Source organism: Solanum verrucosum, unplaced genomic scaffold (assembly GCF_900185275.1).
Source record: "Solanum verrucosum unplaced genomic scaffold, falcon-dt-bn FXZP01000203.1, whole genome shotgun sequence".
In the NCBI taxonomy this organism is placed as follows: domain Eukaryota; kingdom Viridiplantae; phylum Streptophyta; class Magnoliopsida; order Solanales; family Solanaceae; genus Solanum; species Solanum verrucosum.
Window position 1 is genome coordinate 1,258,381 of NW_026020815.1, and position 25,175 is coordinate 1,283,555.

A 25,175-nucleotide genomic window follows, 5' to 3' on the forward strand; every position below is an offset into this window, starting at 1 on the left:
CTGATATTATCCCAAACATGCAGCTGATAGAAAGTGTGAAACACATTGAATTTATGCCCATTAATGGAGATTATGGTGAAGCATACAAATTTGAGAAAGTTAAAAACGGATATTTCATATATGCGTACATAGCACTTTACACTTCAATTAGTGAGTGAAAATACTGCATGTTATTAACACCATTTTTCATGATCATTATCTAAATCTTTAACTCAAAACTACATTTTCTTTATCCTAAACATTTGGAATACTTTTAACATGTTATCTAATTTATTTTACTTTCCTTTATAGTTTTTTTTTTTAATTTTTAAATATCATTTTTTTTCAATTCGTTAATTTGAACTTTCGACATAACAATTGTTTAAGATAACAAATTTAAAGAACATTTTAATACTTTGAACATATTATTAAGAGTAACTCCATCTTCAAGATATTGTTCTTTCCTCTTCTCTACGAAAATGATAACCAACTACTCCTACGAAAATTATAACCAACCTACACAAACTCAGGATAATTGTATCACTTTGTGTTCAATGATGTAAAATATTAAGCGGATTTAGACAATTCACAATTGATTAAAAAATAAACAAGGTTAAAGCCTAAACAAGACTTGAAATTCATAATGCCAACATAAGCACTATCATAATGTAAATTTCTGAAGAAGGAAAAAGCATTGTTCCACTGTTTCTAACTCCATTAAATAGAGAGAAAAGACATTTGAGTAGAGGCTAGTCCTCAATGCGTAAATATGGCTAGAAATTCACACAGATACACACGTCTCAACCAACACAAGATTGTAAAAATACTCCTCGAATGTAAAGCAAAGTTACATTCTTTAGCTTGCCACGACAAGAAACGACTTGCTTCAAGCCACATCTTTGACATCGAGGGTATTTAAAAAAGAAAAGGAATTATATACATTTTCAGCACGATTGTTCCGCACGTATCTTGTGAACTCTATCAACGCTCAGACAGCACTTGTTTGTCTCCACATTGGAATGTAAGAAGCCAAATGACACTTTGTTGAAAAACTTGATAAACCCTCCCTGTCATGCTTATTTTTGTCTAAATTCAGTTAATTGCAGCACAGGCTAGTCCTCATTAGCATGCTAACCTGTATCCTGGAAACACAACTCAGGAAGAAGATGAATTGTGCTGTCACCAGCAAAATTTCAAAAATCACATATAGAAGTCCAGACATCGTAAAATCATCTTTGATTAGGAGGGAGTTGGCTGATCACAACATCTTTGATCTTCCAAGTTTTAAAAGTTCGACTGGTAGTTCAAAATTTCACCCATGAACATCCTAGATTCTGCAAAATATTCTCAGCACCAATTATGCAAGCAAGAACTGAGACCTCCATTTACTGCACAAACACCAAGTAACATATGAGAGAAGTCCTATAGTACAGACCATGCACTATGTATAACACAGTAGATATACCTCGAATAGAGCCATCCTCCAATCTCATACACCACAACTCTCCAAAGCCATACTTAAGACTTGGTATTTACATTATATGCTTGATATGGTCTCAATTCAATAATTGAACCCACCTGCAAAGAAGAAGGCAGGAAGAAGAAATATTTTAGTTTGACATCTAAATGACAATGACCATTTTACTACATTCACAGGAGTATAAATAGCATTGATATCTATTAAGTTACGAAATGCCAGACAACTTCAGAAAATCTGTTTTATCTTTTTTATCTGATTTTGTTGTCTACCCAAGAAACTGTTTATATAAGTTTATAGATTACTTACATATTACAGCATTATTAAAAATCCCAGCACGCTCTAGACAACATGAGCCAGGTTCTTCCCTAATCCCACACCAGCAACTGATTCATCCTTACAATTACCGCTTGTATTCATAGTCTTACTAAGACATCTGCACCTAAGACAAATGAACTTGGCAGGAACAGCATCCAAGTCGGGGATACCGGCACATCTGGTGTGCTGCCAAACACTGCATACATCACAAGCTAACATCCTCTCCCCGTCATCATCCTTTGCTCCACAGAAGCAATCTACAGTCCATCTCTCCATTCCTCTTTCCATTCTATACTTACTCAGCCCATTTTTCCCCAGGAATTTTCCTCTGACTGTAACAAATTCAGCAGATCCTAGAAGGAGTTTGACCTGAGTAGATTCATTCACACCACCATATCCAACTAGCTCATCAGCTTGGAATCTTCTGAACATCAAGTATACATCTTGAAATGTCCTTGATGCCTCTGCCTTCAAGTCAGAAATGGTAGCATCCGAGGGGAGAATTAATAATTCCGGAGGAGGGTTTCTGGAATGTACATCAGATTGTTCCATGATGTCCACCTCACATAGCACTTGGATTGCATCTGATTTTGGGATAGGCAAGAATCTTTCAGGCTGATATACCTTCAAAAATTGCTTGCAATCAAGAACAGTAGTAGCAGAGTCAACTGCCACTTCCCTTTTGATTAAGGGAACATGATTAGACATTGTTGATGGGTTTAGCATGCAATCGTACAAGTACTTCAGATCTCGACGCAGATGTTCCTCAGATGGGAGGTTCGGAGTACAAGGCAATCCATTCTCATTTATATTCACATTGACCATTGGGTTGCAACGCTCAATTCTGCATCAAGTCAGAGAAAATTCAGTGAGAAAGCAAAAAAAACTATAACGCACACAATGTGACTTATACAAAATTGTAAATATGGAGTTCTCAAAGAAGAATGGATTTACTGACTTATACTCCATAGCACCAGAACCAGAAACGCTGCGGGAATTGACAACCAGTCCGTCAGCTGCCTGCTTTCCATGGAGTGCCTTTAGGCAATAATCAAGGAGTTCAGGAGGACCAGCTTTACACACAGCACCTCTAAGAGCACGCCAGCTCACCCAATTGGGCCCAGAGACAGCCCGTAGTACTCTAAACATTGCTTCTTCAACACGTAAAATGTCAGTACTGGTCCATGCACATAAGACCTTGGAGTTGCAAGTTTTACGCTTCTTACAAGTGGCCTCATCAGCTCCTGAGCCAGGTTTATGGGCATCACGGATTGAACTAGTTAAGAAAAGAAAAAGATCTCTAATATTTACAAGTTCACTATCTGACAAGGACTGATAAAATGAAATCAAGTCCTGCAGACGAGTGCGAGGCTTCCGTCCTTGAGATAGAAAGATGGTCAAGGGCAGAGAAGAAAGGTTCTCTACAGCTTGTCTATAAGAATCTTGAGTCAGAGCAAAACTACCAGCGCCAAACTGATAACCCCATTTACCATACCATGGGTGACCTTTTGTGATGGCATGCAATAGGCGTAATTCCAAACCATACTTCTTTGAAACATCCATCACGCTGATTTTTCTGATCATACAGAAATACACGACTAAATCATCAAATATAGCTCATTGGAGAACCAAACTATAGAATATTGCCTTCAGTACTTGGGGTAACATGTCAAATTTTATTATTCCAACGACATAACATCTAATACAAATTATGCTTACCTTGCTCCAAGGACTTTACAGAGCCTATCCCAGAAATTCATTATATGACTTCCAGAAAGCACCCTGGATCCACCTTCTCTACCGTTTACCCTGAGAAGATGTCCATAGCCATTGGAATGAATCACACCATGCAGAAGATGACTGGTATCCTCTAACTGATGATACATCCAATCTTCAACATCTTCTGCGGTCATGACATGATTGCATGACTTGCACCTGACAACAAATTAATGTATTTAGCCCCACATTTTTCAATAAAACAAAGATCAAGATACACAATAAAAAAGTTCACAGCCATTGGCAAGAGGATTTAAAGCAACCTTGAAGCTGCAGACCAGATCCACAAATTATCTCAATTACCCAACATGTTTCCTAAATGACTAAATCATATTACAAAATTCAATGGAAACACATGAAGGATGGTAAAGAGGGAACATTTAGCATATGAATACCATGACATATGAAGCAACACCAAAAAGGAAAAAGAACAATTTCAACTTAAACAAGAAAACTCAAAGGGAAAGTGTATAAATTCTTACCTAGCCTCGGATAGGTGAAGGGCTTCACCACACCCAGCACAGGATTTGTTATAACCCCCAACTGAGTTTCCATCAGCCTTAATAATAAAATGGAAACGCTTTGCACAAACTGGATTACTGCTCCAACCTATAAACCAACAAGAATAAGAGAAGAACACAATTCAACCAAATATTTCAATTCTTCAATTTGCTTCCAAACTACAAAAGATATTATCAAATATATGTCAACTTCATCTATAAAAATTGTGATGTACTTCTATATTGGTGATTACTCTGTAAAACTTTATAATTAGATTAATGACTAGTTCTCGAAAAACAAGCTATCTCAATCCTCTAAACATACCTCAACTTCATCTCAACCTCGTACCCCCCATCCCAACCACGCCACAGCTCCCATCAATACTTATCCAGATTATATACAAATGCTTTAGAATAATATTTTTTGCTTAGGTACGCAAGAAAAAAGCTTAATTTTTTCCCATACTACAATTTTCACAAACGTCGTCATCATGCCACATCATCATACAATTGCTCAAGTCAAGGCAATTTGGTCAAAGACAAAATAAAAGAACGTGCCTAACAAGTAGAATGAGGCTCACATCCTACAAAAATTACGTAATTGTCCGCTATACAAGTGACACTTTCAAGTCGTTTTCCTCCCTTCATCCAGGAAGGTTATATCTGTAAATTCAACAGAAAAGACTTTGGGAACTGACTGTAGCAATTATCAATTTTCATCAACTCAGAAGGACCCACACTTAATTGGACCCCACGTTTTTAATTAATTAATTAATATTTTTTACTTGTTAATTAAGAAAAGGATCAATGTGAGCTGGCGCTGTTTTAGCTCAGTTTTTAGTAGATTTTGTTTCTAACAGAAAGTCTGAGTGACAACTGGACGGTTCAGATTTATCGAGTCCATCGAACGTAACGGAAGTCCGGCGAACACCTCCAAAATTAGTATGAACAGATTTAATTTATCGGTGGGAAAACTCACCAACGACTCGGCACTGGTCGCAATAAACGGATCTACATCTGGCGACGTCTTCTTCGATTACATCGAGGCAGACAACAGGTGGAGAAGAGTCACCGTTGCCGTTACAGTCGCCGTCAGTGAGATCTCCGACGCGGAAGAGGATCTGCCACGTCAGAAGGTGAGGAAACAACGAAGAAGGCGGCGGCAAAAGCGCATGTTTCGATAAAAACTCCTTCACCGTCGTCCTGAACGGTCCCGTACCGGCGGTATTACCGTCGTCGGGGAAGGTAAGGAAGTCGTTGAGGTCTGCCGTGACTCTCCTCTTCAACCTCTTCATCGGCCTACCATTCACTACCATACCTCCTTTAAACTGATCTCGGCGCGTATCACCCAGATCTCGGCGCGTGAGGTCGGAAATCTCAATCCTCGTCACAGATCTGAACCGAATACTCCCAGATCGGACGTCTACTATCCTATCAATAAACAAAATTCCACAGAGAAGAGATGCAGAGAGGATGAGGGAAAGAGGAGTTGTATTGTTGAGAGGGAAAGAGGAAAAGAAGAGGAGAGGAGGGAAAAAGTCTTGAAGAACGTTTATTTCGGAGTGAGAAATTAGGGTTTGGTAAAATTTTTGGGGCTTTTCTGTACTTTTATATTATTTTATTTTCTCCAAATTCTTTTATATTTAGAGAAAAAATAATAATTTTAAAGTCGGTTTAGCAAAGTTAAAGGGATTAAGGAATACGGATGGATAAGAGTGAAATAATAAATATTTTTAATACTATAAATAAGATTAAGTATTATGAATTGACTGAAATACCCTTGAAGGGTAATTGGAGGGACATTTGAGGAAAGGTTCAAGAACTTTGGTGGTTGGGAAAATCGTAATTAAATTGTCTTTTGATAGTGATATTTAATAAATACTATGTGTTTTTTTCTTGTTAAGGAAGATAGAGATTGATATTAAATGACAGGTATGCCCTTGGAATTTGAATGGTGAATGAATGTGTGAAATTTTGGTGGGGGTTATATACCGATGTACGGTAGATATCAAATTAAAAACTTTTAATATTGTGATTTTGATATCATGAAAAAGTACCTAAATGTTCCTTTTAAAATCATCTTTTCTCCAATATCCAAAATATGTATATATATTGGTTTTTTGATAAAATTTTTAGTTAAATTGTGCTAGCTAAATTACGACTCTTTATTTATTCAAATAAACTTTAGATATATTTAAATATTATTTTATTTATTTATGAAAAAAATTATCTAATTAGACAAATTTTCTTACCATATTATTAAAATTTTATTATATTTTAAAATAATTACATAATCTCCCGTTCTTTCTCTTCCCCTTTCTCTCCCGCTTTCCCTATGACACCTTTTTTTTTTGGATATGTAATTGGTACCAAAAAGTCACAAAAGGACACCTAATTAAGGTATAGTTATAGCTTCATTATTTTTTAAATTATACAATTATACATAAATATATTGAATACATTTATGTATATACATATTATGTACATTACATTAAATATATCAATACCTTCTCGAAACTATGTATATATTATATCTAGAACTTAAATAAAATATATAATTATCGAAACTATCAATATACAAAAAAATCTATATATAATAATATATTAACTCAACTCATTTTGATCGATCCAAATTCACCTCAAACCGTTCATTTGCCACCCTATACACCCGTCCTAGAAAGTAGGAACTAGGAAGCATCACCTACACAACACATTTTGAGCTCACCTTGTTTTTGCCAATTCGCTGTCACGAGCCTATCACGTGCTCCAAGACCCCTACACATACTTGAAACAAATTTCCCAATTCTTCTAATCTCCGTCTATTCTACCTCTGCAAATTCTTCACCATTTTTTGGAGGGCAGAAATGTCTCAATCCCTCGCTTCCCCTTTGATTCGCAGCATTGGATCCACTTCAGTCGGGAACTCACTGTTGCCGAATCATCGGCCACCGTTTACATTACCGGTCATTCCTCACCGGCAACTCCTGCTTCCAAATTTACAGTTATCCGTCAGTAAATTGAGGAGTTTTGAAGCTCATGCATTTGATCTCAAAGGTAACCAAGGGTATGTATGTATATATCTCTTACTCCATCAGTCCCAGTTTATCTGAAGTATTTGATTAGGCAGGGAGTTTATGGATAAAAAGAAAGACCTTTTAAGTTTGTGATCTTAATTAATCTATATATGTGTCTGTGTGTATGTATATATATATTGTATGGCTGTAAATATCTAGTAAAATGGGAAATTTAAAGTTAAAGTGTTATTAAATATAGAAATGTGATTTGGTAAAGTGAGAATTTTGAAGTCAAATTGTTACGGAATATAGAAAGGTGTCTAAGGAGATCTCATAAAATGGCAAGTTTGAAGTCGAACTGTTACTGAATATAGAAGGGTGTCTCAAGGTGATCTGTAAAATGGCAAGTTTGAAGTCAAATTGTTAGTGAATATTGGAAGGTGTCTCAGGGTGATCTCGAAAATGGCAGTTTGAAGTCAAAACTTTTACCGAATAGGGAAAGGTGTCTTTAGTGTGATCTCGTAAAATTGCAAGTTATTGTTACTGAAAAGGGAAAGGTGTCTCAAGGTGATCTCGTAAAATGGCAAGTTATTGTTACTGAATATAGAAAGGTGTCTCAAGGTGGTCTCGTAAAATGGGAAGTTTGAAATCAAATTGTTATTGAATATAGAAAGATGTCTTAGGGTGATCTCGTAAAAGGGGAAGTTTGAAATCAAATTGTTATCGAATATAGAAAGGTGTCAGGGTGATCTCGTAAAATGGGAAGTTTGAAATCAAATTGTTACTGAATATAAAAAGGTGTCAGGGTGATCTCGTAAAATGGGAAGTTTGAAATCAAATTGTTACTGAATATAGAAAGGTGTCTCGGGTAGCAACTTATAGTTCCATTAAAATTCATCCGATGTGACAAAACATAGTCCCGATCATGCTTTGGATGAAGGATGGGGGTTGTCTAGGTTGACGATTAGGGTAAATCAGTCTAATTATGATCAAATTCTCTGAATATTGAATTTATTGGCATGTGTCCACTAGACTTTGACTGAATAGGCAGAGCACTTATGTAGTTGGTTTTAACTAGTTTGAGCTTTAGATATAGTTGATTGATTGGTTTTACTGTAGCTTCTGTTAGGTTTGAACTTGATTAGAACCTATGTTTTCTCCATCTTAATGAAGGGTTTGTGCATTTTCAATTTCTACAATTGAGGGCAAATGATTGATTCAATTTAATGTATTTTTCCTTTCAGATTTCTGGAAAAAGTTTATTTTGGGAAGAAAAATGGAAAATCCTTGATTCTTGTTGTGTCAAGTGTTATATAGGATTCACCTTTCTTGTAGTTTCATTTTAAGTTTCAGCAAGAATTGATGTTTTTAGTTTGCTCATTGACATAGTCTATTTTTTCCTATTTACATGAGCTTACCTTTTGCTCTTGCTATGCAGAATGGCTGAGTTTCATGAAGTTGAACTCAAAGTCCGGGACTATGAATTGGATCAGTATGGTGTTGTAAACAATGCTACTTATGCAAGTTATTGCCAACATGGTAAGGTTTATGGTTTTGATCTGTACTTCAGTTTACAACTACCATATCATACATGTGTTTTCATTCATAAAAAAAACTGCGCTTTTCCCTTTTGATGAAAAAAGATTTATTCAAGGGAGAAAATTTTTCTGGCAACTGTTATGAGTAGAAAACTAGAAATTACTGTAAAAGGATCTTCTGTATCTGTTCTATGTTACTTCTTTGTGACCCTATAGTTAGATCATCTGTTACCCTTGTTTATGGAATGCGTTTTCTCTCTCAATAACTTGAGATGATGTCATCCAAATTTTGGATAATGAATATGATTTCCTTTGCTCTGCTTATTACTAGAACATATTGAATACCAAATTTGAAGGGAACTTATGTGGTCAATGACTGTTTGAATCTTGCGTTTACACATACTAAAGATAAAGCCAATATCCAATTTGTATGTGAACATAATTGATTGCCAAATAGTTGTTCGGCCAGAACTTTGCTCAGTTAGTAGCTCTCTTTCCGAATTAGAGATAATTTTAAGTTAATAATATGTCTATCCTAATCAAAAAAGAAGTTAATAATATGTCTATTCAAATGTTGTTAAGTAATTGTCATGGATCATTACCTGAATACCCGTGATACTGAACCAAGGATAATACAAATTCAAGTCTTTCCAATGTAAGAAGGCCTGTTACGTTGTGCATGACCTATGTATACAAATTGAGTTTCTTAATAATCAATATAAATTTCTGTTTAAAATTCTGTAAATTTATATCAGATCTTTCTAGTTCCTCCACTATTATTGATTACATCCTTGCTTTGTTCCACTAACCCTTTTCCTTCTCATGGGAAAAAAGAAATGGGAAAAAGGGAAAGCAGGAACTTAAATTTTAATTGAAGGGTACTGACAAGATCATTACTTTAAATGACTTAAATTAGCTCTATGTGTATGTCAAGATCAATACTTTGAGGGATTTAAACTTGCCTTATAAAGAAAGTATTAAACTAACAACTGCAGAGTTTCTCATGCTAAATTCCAAAAATGGAGCCAGTATACTACTGTTATTACAAATTTTGGCGTATGGATTTTAGCTAGAACAGACAGAGTTCACTGGAATCTGTAGGTGAAAAAATAAGATCCTTCAGAATCTTGAGTTCAAAGCTTAAAGTAATTGAACAGTTACTTGTTCATAATGTTAGTATATGATCAGACAATCTGGTGGATTATTTGGAAAGAGAGAAACTAGAGATTTTTGAAGGCAAAAAGGAGAATGTCACTAGTCTTGATAATTGTACTTCTTTGCTTTCATTTTGGAGCAACAAGGCAAACATACATTATACTCATGATGTGGAAGGCCATGGTTGACTTTATTTAGCTCACTACACAGTTAATGATGACTACCTTTGATGTGTTCTGTTCTCTATAACAGCATACACTTGATGTATGTTACATTTATAAAACTTTACCTTATCAAAGAAAAAAAATCGAATATGATCAGGACCTTTGACCTAAAAGAACAGTTAAAAGAAAAATAATCACAGTTTAGCCATCCAGTTAAATAGAAACTAATAAGAGATAACCCAGTGTCACATTGCTAGAGGCAAACAATTATATTTAGATAACTTAAGAACAGATCATGGAACTCCAAAAGGTGATAGTTGTTTTAGTTGATTATTATGAGCGGATAGAGTTCGAGAAAGTTATACTTCTGTATAGTTCTTTTTTTTACTGATTATTTTCACACTTTTAATAAGTACTCTTTCCAACTCAAATTAAGTGACTAATTTGATGGCACATGAGTGTTATGGCAACTATTGCAGTTTTATAGTATTTTGTGGAAGTGAGGCAAAAGTGGAGCTAGGTTTAATCTTTTAATGGTTTGAACTTTGTATGCGCAGAAAGGTCTAACCTTTTTCATGATATAGTAAAAACAAATTGATGAGTATGGAGAAAATGGATATTCTTGAAACAATTTGATATTTTTTGGATAATCCAGAAGGTGGTTTTCACCTCAAGTAAAGTTGTCCGTTTCGAAAAGTAGCTAATTTTTACTGCTTCAAAAAATAGCACTAAGCTTGTATTGCATTTTGCATATATACATGGCGCGTTACTAAACCTCTGCTTCCTCAGTACTATCTACTGAAAAACTGAGCAATTCTATCATATTTTCTGTATCATATAATATCATTTCTACACCAGAAAGAAGAGAAAGAAATCTTAAATTTAAGCTTGTAAATGCTTTCTGAGTTGCTCTTAAAAATTCTTTACTCCTTTCTGTCCAAAACACCTACCAGATGCAAACTGGCACTGTGTCACATATTCTTGTTCTATGCCAAGTCCTTTGCTTTCCAATACTATAGTAGGTTCTTCACTGTTTTGGTATAGTCTATTGCATATTAAAAATGCTTAGGAGGAACTTCCGTAGCTGTGAGGCCATTGAGAAGCGTAGAAACTAGAAACATATAATTTTTATCTTCTGCCCCCTCCTTGCAGGGTAACATATCGCAGAAAGCATCATTCCCGTTTTCTGCAATTTGTGTTAAGTTAGGCCAGTAGCACGTGCAATATCCAGATGAAGCACGCAACAATTTCTTGTGCTTTTGCTTTCCATAATCTCCTCCATGGCCAAAAGGGTTGTGATGTACTTCACAGCAAAGTTCACTCTGTTGTGTGGTGTCCAAGTTAGAGAATTTGGTTCATTTGACAATTGTTGTGGCTCCCAGTTCTTGTAACTATTGGGTTTCTCTTTCCAGATCCTCATCTACGAGAGGGAAGGCATTCATCCATTACATCTGATCAAGAAAAAAAGTTAGCTGTTGTGTGTTTGGTATGAAGGAAAATGTTTTCCTAGAAAATATTTTCTTGGAAAAAGTAGATTTCTTACTTATTTTCTAGTGTTTGGTAAGTAGGTAAAAAAATATTATCTCAAAAATATTTATATGTAATCTAGCAAAATATTATGGGGGTGAGATTGGGCGGGGTGGGGTTTCAAGGATAGTGGGGGTTGGGGGTGCTGGGTGAGTAGGGAAGAGACAATAAACTTGAAATGCCACTTTTGAAGCTTGTTTTCTCTACTTCCATTAATGAAGTCATTTTTCCTCATTTTTAAGGAAAATATTTTCCAAAGCATTTGACCAGCCAAACATGAGAAAATTGAAAAATATTTTCCTTTCATACCAAACACCCAAGTAGTTATCAATATGAAGTTATTCTGGGATTGTTGCCCTAGTCTCCTTCTGTAGAAGGACCTACCTCATTGTCTATTACATAATACTGGATATTGTAGTCCATATCAAAGACTTACAAATGATAATATATAACCTATCTTGTTCGTTATGACTTATTTTCAATAAATGAAACAGGTCGTCATGAGCTTCTAGAAAGGATTGGTATAAGTGCTGATGAAGTGGCACGCAGTGGTGATGCACTAGCACTAACAGAGCTGTCACTTAAGTATCTAGCACCTCTAAGGGTATGACCCTCATCTAAACATCATTAAGAACCAATTAATATGCAACCAGAAACTTTAGACCTTGGTTAAATGTCCTATTCAATTTAAATTTCGTGGCACAAAACTTTGCTTTTGAATTTGAATTATAGATCTTTGGAACATATTGAAATGAAGAAGGCTTAAAATGTTCAATTTCAAGTGTGAGAAGTTTGGATAAGCATAGTTAGAAGGGTAAGGTCAAATGGATGATGGGTCGGCCAATGAAGCTTTTTACAGCTGATTATAATGTGACACTCCCGTCTTTCCAAATTACTTGGGACAATGTCTTTGTTTATCTCTAATTACTTGACCTGTCTCTTGAGTAAGAAACTTTTACTTTACCATGAATTGGAGTCAGTACAAACAAATAGGTATTAGTTTACATTCTGTTAATCGTTATTTGGCATGCTTTCAATTGATTATTCTACAATTTTAATCAAACTATTATGTTAGAAATTTATCATCTGTCTCTAAGTTGACAATTTATTCAAACGAACCTTGTGTTCTGTACTATCAGACTCAGTCATTTACCTGGGGACATGAGCTTCTTTTTTCTGAACCATTTTTGGTTGCCTGAGGGAGAATTTCTGATCTATTTCTGTCGCTAAGTGATGCACAAATGTTATTCATTAGACTAAGAAATTGTGCTTCCAGCTTACTTGATCAGATATCTGTGAACTCCTCTGTCATGTTGCATTAATTCCCAAGAGCCTTACGCTTCTAACTTGCCTGAGGCAGCCTTGATTATCAAATATCTCAAAAGGCATAAAATACGACGTGGATTGAAAAGACTTCTGCAGCCAACAACTGCTTCTAGTATTTTTTTGAAACACACCATTGAACATTTGCAGCTGTGTACTTGGTGTTGCTACTCCAATTTATTTGACGTGCCTTTCTACCGGTCCCATTGGTTATCTTGACCTGGTATGATATTCTTTTGTCGAATTCAAATATTTTCTACCCTCACTCCAAATGTTACCATAAGAATGATAAAGAATAGAGGATCGGAGGGGAGTGCTTTTGACATTTGGCATAGTGTACTACATCTCAGTATTTACCTCGTCATGGACTGGAATTCTATCTGATCAGGAATTTTATCCTGTTAATGGTTCATGTATTTGTTAGTGTTGTCAACTGAATATAGTTTTTCAGATTAAAAATATTACCTTAGTAAACAGAACTGCTTGATCTCTTATAACTACAAACGTGAACACAACTGCTTGAAATTTGTGTTATCCTGCCTGTTCTCATTGCTTTCATCATTGGTTCAGAGTGGAGATAGATTCGTCGTGAAAGCACGAATATCTGATTCTTCAGCTGCTCGGTTGTTTTTCGAACACTTCATCTTCAAGCTTCCAGATCAAGAGGTCAGTTACCACTATTACCGCCGTTTTTTTTTTGGGGAGCAAAACCACTTGCATATCTTAATGTATTCTGTTACTACTTTTTTCCAGCCCATCTTAGAGGCAAGAGGAATAGCAGTGTGGCTTAATAAAAGTTACCGTCCTGTCCGAATTCCATCAGAGTTCAGAGCAAAATTTGTTCAGTTCCTTCGCCAGGAGGCATCTAACTAATGTGCTTGTCAACAAAATCCATAAGAGTTATTTTGATCAAAACATTTTCCTCTGAAGTGAAAATTTGGTCTATTTAGATACTGACCCAAAAGATCTAGCAATGTATGTATTTTGTTTGGTTAATAACACTCTTGCTCCCTCAATTCTTAATAATGTTAAATTTAGTCCTCGTCTCTCTACCTTCACAAGGTAAGGGGTAAAGTTAGGTGCACAACGCCCTCCTCATACCTCGCTTGTGGAATTACACTGGGTATGTTGTTGTAGTTTCTGAATTTAGTCCTTGTAATATCTAACCACATTTTTCTTCGATTAATTGAAATGTGTACTTTTAATCCCTTTACTTGTGAGTATTTACGAATTTACAATGATTATCAATTGCTCACCATTTAATTATTTACGTGGTATGTTAAGTTTGCATTGTTGCTCTAATTGCATAGTAATATAGTTTGAAAAATAATCCAAGTATAACACAGGACTGTCATAATTTGGTCAGCTGGCCAATTTTTATTGTGAATTAAACTACTTTGACTTATACAAATGGAAAAAGATCGATCATGAAGTTCTCTATTCCAATTTAGCTCTTCCAAATTTTAATGTTAAAAGTCAAGAATTATACCTTTTTTGGCTAATAAATTATTCTAGTCTAATTGTTCTTACTCAACCAAAGTTCAAAGTAATATATAAGGCTGAATAGATCAAAATTCTAACTTGATGAATTTTATTTGGTGCATATTTTGGTAATTTGATAGTTTTGACCTGTTGATTTGGCAAAGAAACCCTTGTTATATTATTTCGAAAGTTATTCTAATATGAATCCATAATAATTTAAAAAATTATGTATATACTTAATAATTCAGATACAAAATTCACGTTTTCTTTAATCCATATATAAAAACTAGAGATAGAACCGTGTCAAGGAAAAAATCAACTATCCACAAGCGATAAGTCTAACCATCTGATGAGTCACAAATGACTTATTTTTATAATTTCTCATTATACCAAAGAATCTCTTGAATATCTATATTCTTCATGTTTTATTCTTAACCAATTATGATCCTCCACGTCAATTACAACTAACCAAAAGTCTTATTTTATCTCTTAACCACCACCTTGTCCTTGTAGGATAAGGAAAGTCGATCTAGTGCACAAAGTATTCTTGTGTTAGTATGATTTAGAAAAAAACGATATTATTTATAGATCCGTGATAGTATGGTTTAGGAAAATGTAGCACAAAGACAATTTTATCGATAAAAATTGAGATTGTCACAATTCTCCATTATATATACCTCCCATTCCTTTCAATTTTCCAAACCAATTTCTATTCTAGTTTTCTTTCAAGCATTTTATCAAACAGTTTCTCTACACCTTTAAAGATTCATAACTATGATTAGCAATTTTGAATCTGATGTTAAATATCTACAGAACCCATCTTTGATTTCTCAATTCTTTTCTCTTTCGAATATCGAAAATGTTCCTGAAGTTTACAGTTTCTGGAAATGGGGTGCTCTGTTTTTCGCCATATTTGTTACATTTAGTACTTTATTTGGAAGAATTAAGTTTACATTCATTTACTTACGTAGAATTGAGCCTTCTGATGAGCCTATTCTTCAGTATCTTAGCGAAGACTTCGACTTTTCTGATGATGACGACGATGAATGCTCGTCCGTGTCTTCGAATGATGAAGAGATAATTACACCCAGAGGTGATCGAGATTTTTCTGTGGCGGGTGGGAAAAAGAGTATTTTAAGACTTATAAGGCGACGGAGCAGCTATGGACTGTTTCCGTTAACTGAATTTGTCGCCGGAAAAAATGTTGTAAAGCTCTGGGATTTGAATATTGAAGAAAAGATGAGTGAATTTCGGACGTTGCCATCGCCGTCGCCGGCGATGGTTTTTTGGTCCGAATTGAGAGATGAGAGGAACGGCGTTGTTTTAGCTGGTTACGACGCGAGAATGAGGCGTCAGTCGCCGGCGATATTTGCCGATTGGGGTACAGGAAAAGTGGTGGGTATCGGCGGTGTTGAGAAAGTGTACGTTAGAGATGAAGTCGCCGGAGTTGTAAAGGTTGGTGATATGAGGAAAGCGAAAACGCCGGTGGAAATGGTGACGGAGGTCGACGGTGGCATGTGGTGGAACGCCGGCGCCGTTATCGTTGACGATGACTTCGTTAGACATAAATTTATTTAGGTGCTAATTTATTTGGCGATTGATTTAACGATGAAATTTGTAATTAATTTTAATATTCTTTTTATAGCTAACTAAATTAGCTTATCATTAAAAAAAAATTGTATTATAGTTGATGGAAGAAAATCCTTCCTTCTAGTCTGTGCATATAATTACTTCGTAGTATCAAAATTAGATGAAATTTCATATGTAAATATTTTAATCTTTCTACATAAATTAGTGTTATATTAGGTTTAATACCTTGGATGCATATGATATAGAATTATTAAGATATGAGTTTATTGATCATTATCGATTAATTTATTAAGAAAAAATTTCAAATCGTTAAAAATTAATAACTCGATATAAAAAACTGTTATTAAAATCGCTAAACCAGTAACTATTACCAATAAGGCGATAAATCAACAATCTTTTAATTCAAATTATTAATTTCGGTTCGATTTTAAATAACTCTACTACTACCCACCATTTTATTGATTAGATGCTAAGAATTCTATCAAGATTTTATTTCGAATTAATTAGTATTTTTTAAAATCTAATTTGTATTATAATTGAAGGAATATTTCAATGAACGAGTCGTGACTTAACTTGCTCAACTGACTTGGATGGCATGAAAAAGATAAAAACACATTATTTAATTGGAATGTTTCCTACTTCTAAAAAAATGTTTATCAACACATGCTGAATAGTAGTTTATATAAGATACTATTTTTTGTATTTAAATGATAGATGAAAAATAATGTTGAGAGGTTAAAATGGAATAAGGTTGAGATTAAGTGTCAAAAAATAAAAATGAAAAGCAAATTAGAGGGATTACCTATTGTATTTGACTAGGGGCGGATCTATGTACAAGTCTTAGGGTGTCACGGCATCTAGACATCTCGATTGAAAATATGTATATATGTTTAAGAATGTGTATGTATACATATAAAGTCTGCCACGTCAGTAATAAGTAACTGTACAATGCCAATGATGAATACTGAAGACTCAAATTTCGAAATATTTAAGGGAGGCTTTATTGTTTTAAAAAAATTGTGGTTTAATAAAATCGAACATAACATCTCTCCTAACTAAAGACTCGCTCAAACCAACAAGTCAAAACTCTCGCTATGATGTAGGCGATATAAAACCTATTCATCTTATCTTTTGTAAATAGTGAAACCACACAACTATTCATAGGGTATGGTACTCGAAACTTGCAAATTTTAGATTCGCCTATGTATTTGACTTATTAAAAAAGGACCGTCCGATATACTAAATTTTCACTATATGCAAGATTTGGAAAAGATTAGAGATATATTATAGAGGAGTAATGCATGCAATCTTATCCTACATTTCTAAAAGAGGCTGTTTCCACAATTTGAACTCACGACCTCCTAATCACATGATAACAATTTTATCAGTTACATCAAGACTTTCCTTAGATTAGAGTGCAATATTCCACCCTTATCATCACTGTGTCTCTGAGATTTATAGTGAAAGCAATATTATGGGACATTCTCATATTCAACCCTTGAGTGACAGATCCTTCGAATTATGGACCCCGGATACTTGATGCCCTACTCTATTACATTATGCGACATCATCATCAATCATCCTTGAATTATGGACCCCAGATACTTGATGCCTTAGTTATGACTAGTGCATCAATCTTCACTTCTACCTCGACCTTATACATTACGTCATTGAACATAAACTCTAGGTACTCTGTCTTAGTTCTACTTAACCTGAAACCTCTAGATTCTAGGGCCTCTCTCCAAATCTCCCATGTATTATAACTCTACCATGCATTTCGTTGTACCAGGCAAACTAATCATATTTCGAAAAATGATTTCAAGTTCTCTAAAGACTATCGCTACAAAGAGGGCAAGTTGAACGAGACAGTCAAAAAGGCCTGTTACACCAATAATGGATTTGTAATTGAAAACATGAAGTATATCAATAAAAGATTGATCTATACCAATATCATGAAGGTGAAAAAGTTGTTGCAATTGATCTTAATAGGAACTTAACAAGTAAGTGAAGCAAATCATAAATGAAGAAGATAATTACAAGAATTATGATGACAAGAAGTATAATTGAATTTTTCTGAAGTTTTCAGCAAGAAGATAGATGAAAATGTGAAAAAACACAACTTTATGAATCTGTGTTCTTTCACATTTTTGATAGTAGGAAATGAACAATACCAATGGAAACAAACTCGAAAGATTCAGTTTTTTCTGAGAATTTTAGAAAAATGATTGATAAAAATGTGAAAGAACACACCTTTCATTAATTCTAACATGAAGTTGTGTTCTTTCACAAAAATGTCAGAATTAATGAAAGTTGTGTTCTTTCACCTTTTTATCAATCTTTTTTTTCAAGTCTCAGAAAGACTGAATCTTTTGAGTCTGTTTTCATTGGTGTTGTTCATTTCCTATTGTCACAAAGCAAAAAAAAAAAAAAAAAAAACAGAATCTTGGATGAGTTTTTCTTGTAGTTATTTTGAAGATATGATTTGGGGTCTTGTTAAAATTCATGAAGTTGTGTTCTTTCACATTTTCATCAAAATCTTCTTACTGAAAACTTCAAAAAATTCAATTATACTTCTTGTCATCATAATTCTTGCAATCATCTTCTTCATTTCTGGTTTGCTTCACTTACTTGTTAGATTCCTATTAAGGTCAATTACAACAACTTTTTCACCTTTAATAGTGTAGATCAATCTTTTATTGACACACTTCCTGTTTTCAATTACAAATTCATTATTGATGTAAAAGACCCTTTCGATTGTCTCATTCAGCTTACCCTCTTTGTAGAGATAGTCTTTAGAGAACTTGAAATCAATTTTTTGGAGTATGATCGGTTAGCCTAATGATAGTTTTGGTTCCTACCCATTTGATTTCCTGGATACAAGTTATATTGATCTTCCTTTTCTTAAGAATATTTACTAACTCGTTTGACCTCGCTATTAATATCGCTATGTTTTATAGACTCAACTCACAATCTAGAATCTCTCTTGATACTTTTACCATCCCTGTATCCCCAAACCCTAACCCTAATCGAGGAGACATTCTTAAACTACCATCGTACCCAAAAGCCACTAACATAGGTTATCGAAATAGAAACATCAAATAATAGAACAATTATGTTAACTTTATTAGGTAAGTGTAACAAAATATCAAAACAAGAACGATAGAACCTGAGTGTTGTCGATGATTGTCCAGACAATGTCGAAACCATTGAGCTCATCAAGAGGACGAGCAGATCGGAGGAATTAGGTTACCTCAAAACTCATCGCCGAAAAGAGTTTAATAAAAGGGTCTATCAATTTCACCTTCCAGTCAACTAGTAGAAGAACATAGAGGTAGAGAGAAAAAGGGAGAATGAGAGAGAAATAAAGAGGAGGAAGAGTCCTTACTAATTAAGCGAAATTCACTTTATTACCTTATTTTTCTAATTTTAATTAGAGCCGTCAATATGGGCTAGGCCTGTTGGGCCGACCTGGCCTAACCCGGGATTTAATAGGACTGGGCTAAAAATTTTGGAGCCCATTTAAAAAAAGGGCTTTTTAGCCCGGCCTGAATAAGCCTGTTGATTTGTGGGGCTTGAGAAATATAGGTAGGGCCGGCCCGTGGGCTAATACAAATTAATTAAAAAATATAATATAATATTAAAATTTAAAATTATAGAGATCCAAACTCAAAATCTATTTAAAGTTTTTTAGGAAATCACTAAGTATAGTAGTTGCATCCACCATGAAAATGTCCAAACACTTGTTGCTACTCGAAACTGGTTACATGGTTTTTCTCAAACTGGTAATATATTTTTGTGTACATTTAATATTATAATTCTCAATTTAGTTATTTTTAAATATTTAACTAATTGAAACCTCATATAAATTGCATATGAAAATGAAGATGTTAAGACAACCTTCCCACAAGTTGATTCAGATATGCTTGATGAAGATGATCATGAAGTTGTTAGATACGCCATAGGTTTCATGAAGTGTTAGATACGCCATAAGTTTCATGATTTTTTAAGGAGTTTATTTTTTACATTTTTATGGTTGGAATATTGTCATATTTTTTGTGTTTTATTGTAATCATTGCAAAACAGTTAGGTTAATATTTCTATTTAGATATTTATACTTTTACTTGAAAAAAACTTAATAAATATTATAAAGATAATTTTATTTGTGGATTTGATTAACAAGTAGTAACATTAACACCATGTAATATTGTTTTATTGATATTTATGATAATATTTTTAAATTATAATTTATAATTTAATTTAATAATTATAAAAAAATATATAACTTTTAAAAAAGTGGGTTGGCCCGACAAGCCTGTAGCCCACGTACTTGTGGGTTGGGCCGACCGTTTTCTGGCCCACACCAAAAATGGACTAGCCTGGCTTGACCTGTAAAATGTCAAAACCTATATGGGTTAGCCCGGATGGGGTGGGCTAGCCCATATTGACAGCTTTAATTTTAATACTCTCATATCTATGGTGTATGAGAATTTAATTATTATTAAGCCATTAACAAAAAAAAATCATTCAAATTACAATATATATATTTTTGGTATGTAGATGAATATTACACCATGTTGTGGTAGTTATTGCAACTGCGTACTTCATTATTATTTTTGAGTATTATAAAGAAATGTATTCTATGAAGAGATAATTATAAGTATCATTCAAATTGTTGGTTTTCATAGCCTGTTCCAAAGTGATGATATCATTTTCTAGTCTCTACCAAATGATAGCATCAATTGTAGATAAAGTCAAACTCTCCATAATGTTTATAAAGTCAAAGCTTTTGTTCTACGTTGGTCGAACTTTTTAAAAATATTAATGAATGCATGTTGAATTCTCCAAAAGATAGTGTATTTTTGGAGAATCCATATATACATAGGAAGGCTAACTTCCCAAACAGTCATCAACAACAACAACAACAAACCGTGAAATCGTAAGTGGGTTTTGGGGAAGGTAGAGTGTGCGCAGACCTTATCTCTACCTCGTGGAGGTAGATAGACTGTTTCCAAAAGACCCTAGGCTCAAGTGCATCAAACCAAAGTAAAAGAAGAAGACCGTTAATAAGAAAAACAGTATAAAGTCTACAAGAAAGACACAAAAACAACAACAAACACAATAAGCGACCTATGGCAAGAACTACAACGGTACGACTAATACTACGACAAAAACTAACAAGCTTAAACCTTCGGAAGGCATGACAACACTCCACCCCTAAACTTTCCAAGCAGTCAAAATGAAAACTATATAATCCACGAATTCATTTTTCCTATGTAATTATCCGCCCGATAAAGCAGCCCTACTTCTGCATCTAGTATTATGTTCTTGATGACTTGACATGATTAAATCAACATTACTATTCAAATAGTTAATTTTTTGCTGATTACATTACACATACTAATAGGTCTCATTTCAAAAAAAATGTTAAGAGGGGAATTCACTTTAGGAATGTACACAACAGCAAGACAGAGATTGAACTCAAGCATCAATATCTCACAAGACAAGTAAATATATCAACTATACACATACGTTAATTCCAAACAAAGTGAAGAGATAAATCGACTATCTTTAAAAAAACATGTTCACAACAACAAGACAGAGAATTAAAGGCAACGGTTCAGACTACAACATTTTATAAATATTCACAGCACTTCAAGCATAGCTTACAGAAAAGAAAACTACAATAAATAATACTATAGCTTCTTTCTAATAACTAACACTATTAGTTCGAATTACAATATTGTATATAGAGAAATACAAACAACTAAAATGTATCCGCCAACACTTGAACTTCTAGGAATGCTACTTTACTGTGCCTTCTAACGCCTTCCTAGTCCTTGATCGTTTTGCTTCTTCTAGACAATCACGAGTCCTTCACAAGTACAGCATCTAGATCAACCCTGTCTTCCTGGCCCTTGAGAGCCCTCTCACGCTGATCGTCTGGTTCCTTTGTTGCCAATGCTGAAGTTGTGCCATCACCTTTTTTGGCCTCGTCTTCCTTGTTCTTAGCAGGCCTCCCACGACCCTGTTGTTTCGGTTGCTCCAAATGCACCACATGTTGAGGATCCTCCTCTTTTTCCTTTTGCTGCTGCTTCTTTTGTGTATTTGACGAACTCCCCCTTCTCTTGCCCTTTACTTTTTTCTTTGGATTCGAGTTTTCACTGTCACCAGGAAGCGAAAACCGTCCTTCATCAATCATAACAATTTCCCCCCTTTCACACATGTTCTCTAGATGATGTTTCAGCATTGTCGTATGAGCCCTTGGCAAACTGTCATTATTCTTCGTGATAAACTCAGATATCGAGTCTTCATTAGAACCCTCTTCTTCGTCCAATTCCTGCAACGCCTTTTCAATCATCTATAACAAAACAAATCATTCGATTAGAATCATACGTTACATCATTAATCAACAAAATTCATAAGATCTAACCCCTCCTCAAAATTGAAATCTATAACCAAAAAACACATTTTTATCCAATAATCAACTCTAGTTTTGTTAAAAAATTCGAAAAAAGTAAATGAGATTAGTTAACTTTCTACAAATCAGTTAATTCTAAAAAAAAACACAAACTTTAGTGAAAAAATGAATTACCCAAGCGTAAGGAGGATGATCAGGGGTAGTCTGAAGACCAGACATTAAACGATCAAGGTGCTGTTCAAGAATCGAGTTCTGGGCCTCTGATAATGGCGCATTAGGTTCACTGTTGGACATTTTCACAATTCCTTCTCTCAATTTGTCCATGACTTTCTCCAGATTCTTCTTCTTCTACAGCAACTTAGAATTTTCAAAAGTTTTTTTTTGGTGTGTTGACAGATACATCATTTCTGGTGGTATTCCCTATTTATAGAATTTTTTTGGGCGGTTATGTTGAGAAATTTGATTTTTTTTTTTTGTCGTTTTGGGTGATGATTTATTTTTAAAAAAATATTTATTTTAAAAAAGACACCTCATGTATCATCTCAAAATAAAATCATTTAGTTGAAAAAAAAAAAAACCAAAAATATCTTTCATTTCCCGTTAAAACAGTTGAGAATTTGAATTTTTTTTTGTGGTTTTGGGAAATGGTTTTATTTTTTTTAAAAAAGACATTCGTTATTTGAAAATCATTTATTTGAAAAAAGACACTTCATTATTTGAAAATCATTTATTTGAAAAAAGACATTTCATTATTTGAAAATCATTTATTTGAGAAAAAAAATCTTCGATTTCTCATTAAAACAGCTGAAAATTTCTCCAAATAATGAAATAACACCAATCATTGATCTGTCAACTCATTAAAATACTTGCGAAAATTCTAATGTGCAATAGAAGTAACAAAATTAGAAGAATAATAAGGAGAAAGCCATGGAGAAATTGAGAAAAGGGATTGTGAAAATGTCCAATACTGATCCCAATGCGCGCCATTATCAGAGACCCAAAACTCGATTCTTCAACAACACCTTGATCGTTTTATGTCTGGTCTTCGGACTACCCCCGATCATCCTTCTTACGCTTGGGTAATTCATCTTTTCACTAAAGTTTGTGTTTTTTTTTGTTAGAATTAACTGATTTGTAGCCCCATTTATCTTCTTTTTTCCCCCTAATTTTTGATAAAATTAGGGTTGATTATTGGATAAAAATGAGTTCTTTGGTTATAGATTTCATTTTGAGGAAGGGTTACCTCTTCTCAATTTGGTTGATAAGTGATGTAACTTAAGATCCTTGTGGCCAGGCCTTGTGAGGTTATAGTCTAATCCAATCCTTTCTTTTGTTATAGATGATTGAAAAGGCGTTGTAGGAATTAGATGAAGAAATGGGGTTCCAATAAAGACTCGATATCTAGTTTATCAAGACAGAGTATGACAGTTTGCCAAATGGCTCATATGACCCTCTACTAAAACATCATTCGCAGAAGATGTGTGAAAAGGGAGAAGTACTTATGACTGATGGAGGACGGTTTTTGCTTTCAGCTAACAACAAAAACTTGAATCCAAAGAGAAAAGGTAAGAGCAAGAGAAGGGGGAAGTCATACACAAAAGAAGTCCCAACAAAAGTAAAAGGATCCCCGACATGAGGTGCATTTGGAGCAACCAATAAAACAACGCCGTGGGAGGCTTGCTAAGTACAAGGAGGATGGGGCTAAAATAAATGATGATATAATTTCAGCATTGGCAACAAAGGAACCCATAGATCAACGTCGTGAGAAGGCTCTCAAGGGCCAGGAAGACGGGCTGATCCAGATACCACACTGATAAAGGACTTGAGATTATCTTAGTAGAAACAAAACGATCTAGGGCTAGCGGAAGATATAGGAAGGGACAGTAAAGCAAGGATTGTAGTTCTTTGTATTTTTCATTATGATTAATTGTTGTAACTGGTTTGTATAATGTTTTACTTCATCCATCAATTCTTTTCCTATAAAAAATAGGATTAATTGTAGTTTATCACATGGGTTTGTTGAAAAAAATAAATTCTTGGATTATAGTTTCATTTTGAGTGCTTAGAAATGGATCATTCTTGATAATCCAAAATTTCATTCTTCATTTCTTATCTTGTCTTCATAACTATCCCTCATCATCATCCTTATATATATTTGGGTAACTCATCTCTTCATGTAATTTTTTTTTTATGTTTCATTATGATAAATTGTTGTAAGTGATTTGAATGGAATTTTACTTCATCCTTAATCTTATTTTGAAAAAATAAATTAGGGTTGATTGAGGAAATTATACATGCATCTTAGATACAACAATCAATGTAACCTCACAAGTGGGGTTTAGTGATGACATAATATAGCATTCATTTACCTCTATCTTTGAGGGGTATATAAGTTATTTTAGATAAACTCTAGTCTAAAAAATGTAACCAACACATGAAAGTAAGAAGGAAAAAAGACAACAAAATAAAAATGTATAAATAAGTAGGCGTTTGGCCATGCGATACCATATCATGATATGGTATCGTGAGATGGAATCAGCGTATGGACATGCAATTTTACGCTGATCCATCTCATGATTTCATATCATGAGATATGATTCCATATTCTCCAAAAACCATGATATGAAATTATATGGTAATTCCATATCATGATTTGAGATATTTTTAATACAAAAATTGATCCACAAGTTTATACTTTGTTAAAACAACCCCAAATTTATATCTACTAACCATTTATTTCATATGTAAACAAAATTTATAATCACATCATTACTTTTTAAAATTTATTATTCTCACCGACATAAAATTTATTATTGTTACCAACTTATAGTCACTTTAACTCACACCAACCGATTGTTAAAATGATAAAATATTTATGGTCTATGAGCATGAAATTATAGTTGCGGATGATATT

General features: G+C 34.1%; 4 protein-coding genes across 4 annotated transcripts; 2 read left to right on the forward strand and 2 right to left on the reverse strand.

Annotated features, from left to right (window-relative positions):
* Positions 1–1,373: 1,373 nt before the first annotated feature.
* On the reverse strand, positions 1,374–5,664 carry LOC125813362 (PHD finger protein At1g33420). The gene is made up of 6 exons (XM_049492860.1): positions 5,030–5,664; positions 4,033–4,159; positions 3,494–3,709; positions 2,733–3,350; positions 1,766–2,618; positions 1,374–1,557 (listed from the first exon to the last, which is right to left on the reverse strand). Exons 1-5 carry the CDS (start codon positions 5,364–5,366, stop codon positions 1,799–1,801), a joined length of 2,118 nt encoding a protein of 705 aa, XP_049348817.1. The 5' UTR covers positions 5,367–5,664; the 3' UTR covers positions 1,374–1,557; positions 1,766–1,798.
* A 1,165-nt stretch (positions 5,665–6,829) lies between these two features.
* LOC125813393 (acyl-acyl carrier protein thioesterase ATL3, chloroplastic-like) lies at positions 6,830–14,006 on the forward strand. Its single transcript, XM_049492896.1, has 5 exons — positions 6,830–7,114; positions 8,503–8,603; positions 11,943–12,052; positions 13,342–13,437; positions 13,525–14,006. The coding sequence occupies exons 1-5, from the start codon at positions 6,915–6,917 to the stop codon at positions 13,642–13,644; spliced, it is 627 nt and encodes a 208-aa protein (XP_049348853.1). The 5' UTR covers positions 6,830–6,914; the 3' UTR covers positions 13,645–14,006.
* Positions 14,007–14,952: 946 nt separating this feature from the next.
* On the forward strand, positions 14,953–15,831 carry LOC125813384 (uncharacterized). Its single transcript, XM_049492884.1, has one exon. It carries the CDS (start codon positions 15,028–15,030, stop codon positions 15,829–15,831), a length of 804 nt encoding a protein of 267 aa, XP_049348841.1. The 5' UTR covers positions 14,953–15,027.
* A 5,875-nt stretch (positions 15,832–21,706) lies between these two features.
* LOC125813433 (HMG-Y-related protein A-like) lies at positions 21,707–22,585 on the reverse strand. Its single transcript, XM_049492938.1, has 2 exons — positions 22,436–22,585; positions 21,707–22,201 (listed from the first exon to the last, which is right to left on the reverse strand). Exons 1-2 carry the CDS (start codon positions 22,583–22,585, stop codon positions 21,707–21,709), a joined length of 645 nt encoding a protein of 214 aa, XP_049348895.1.
* Positions 22,586–25,175: the final 2,590 nt, after the last annotated feature.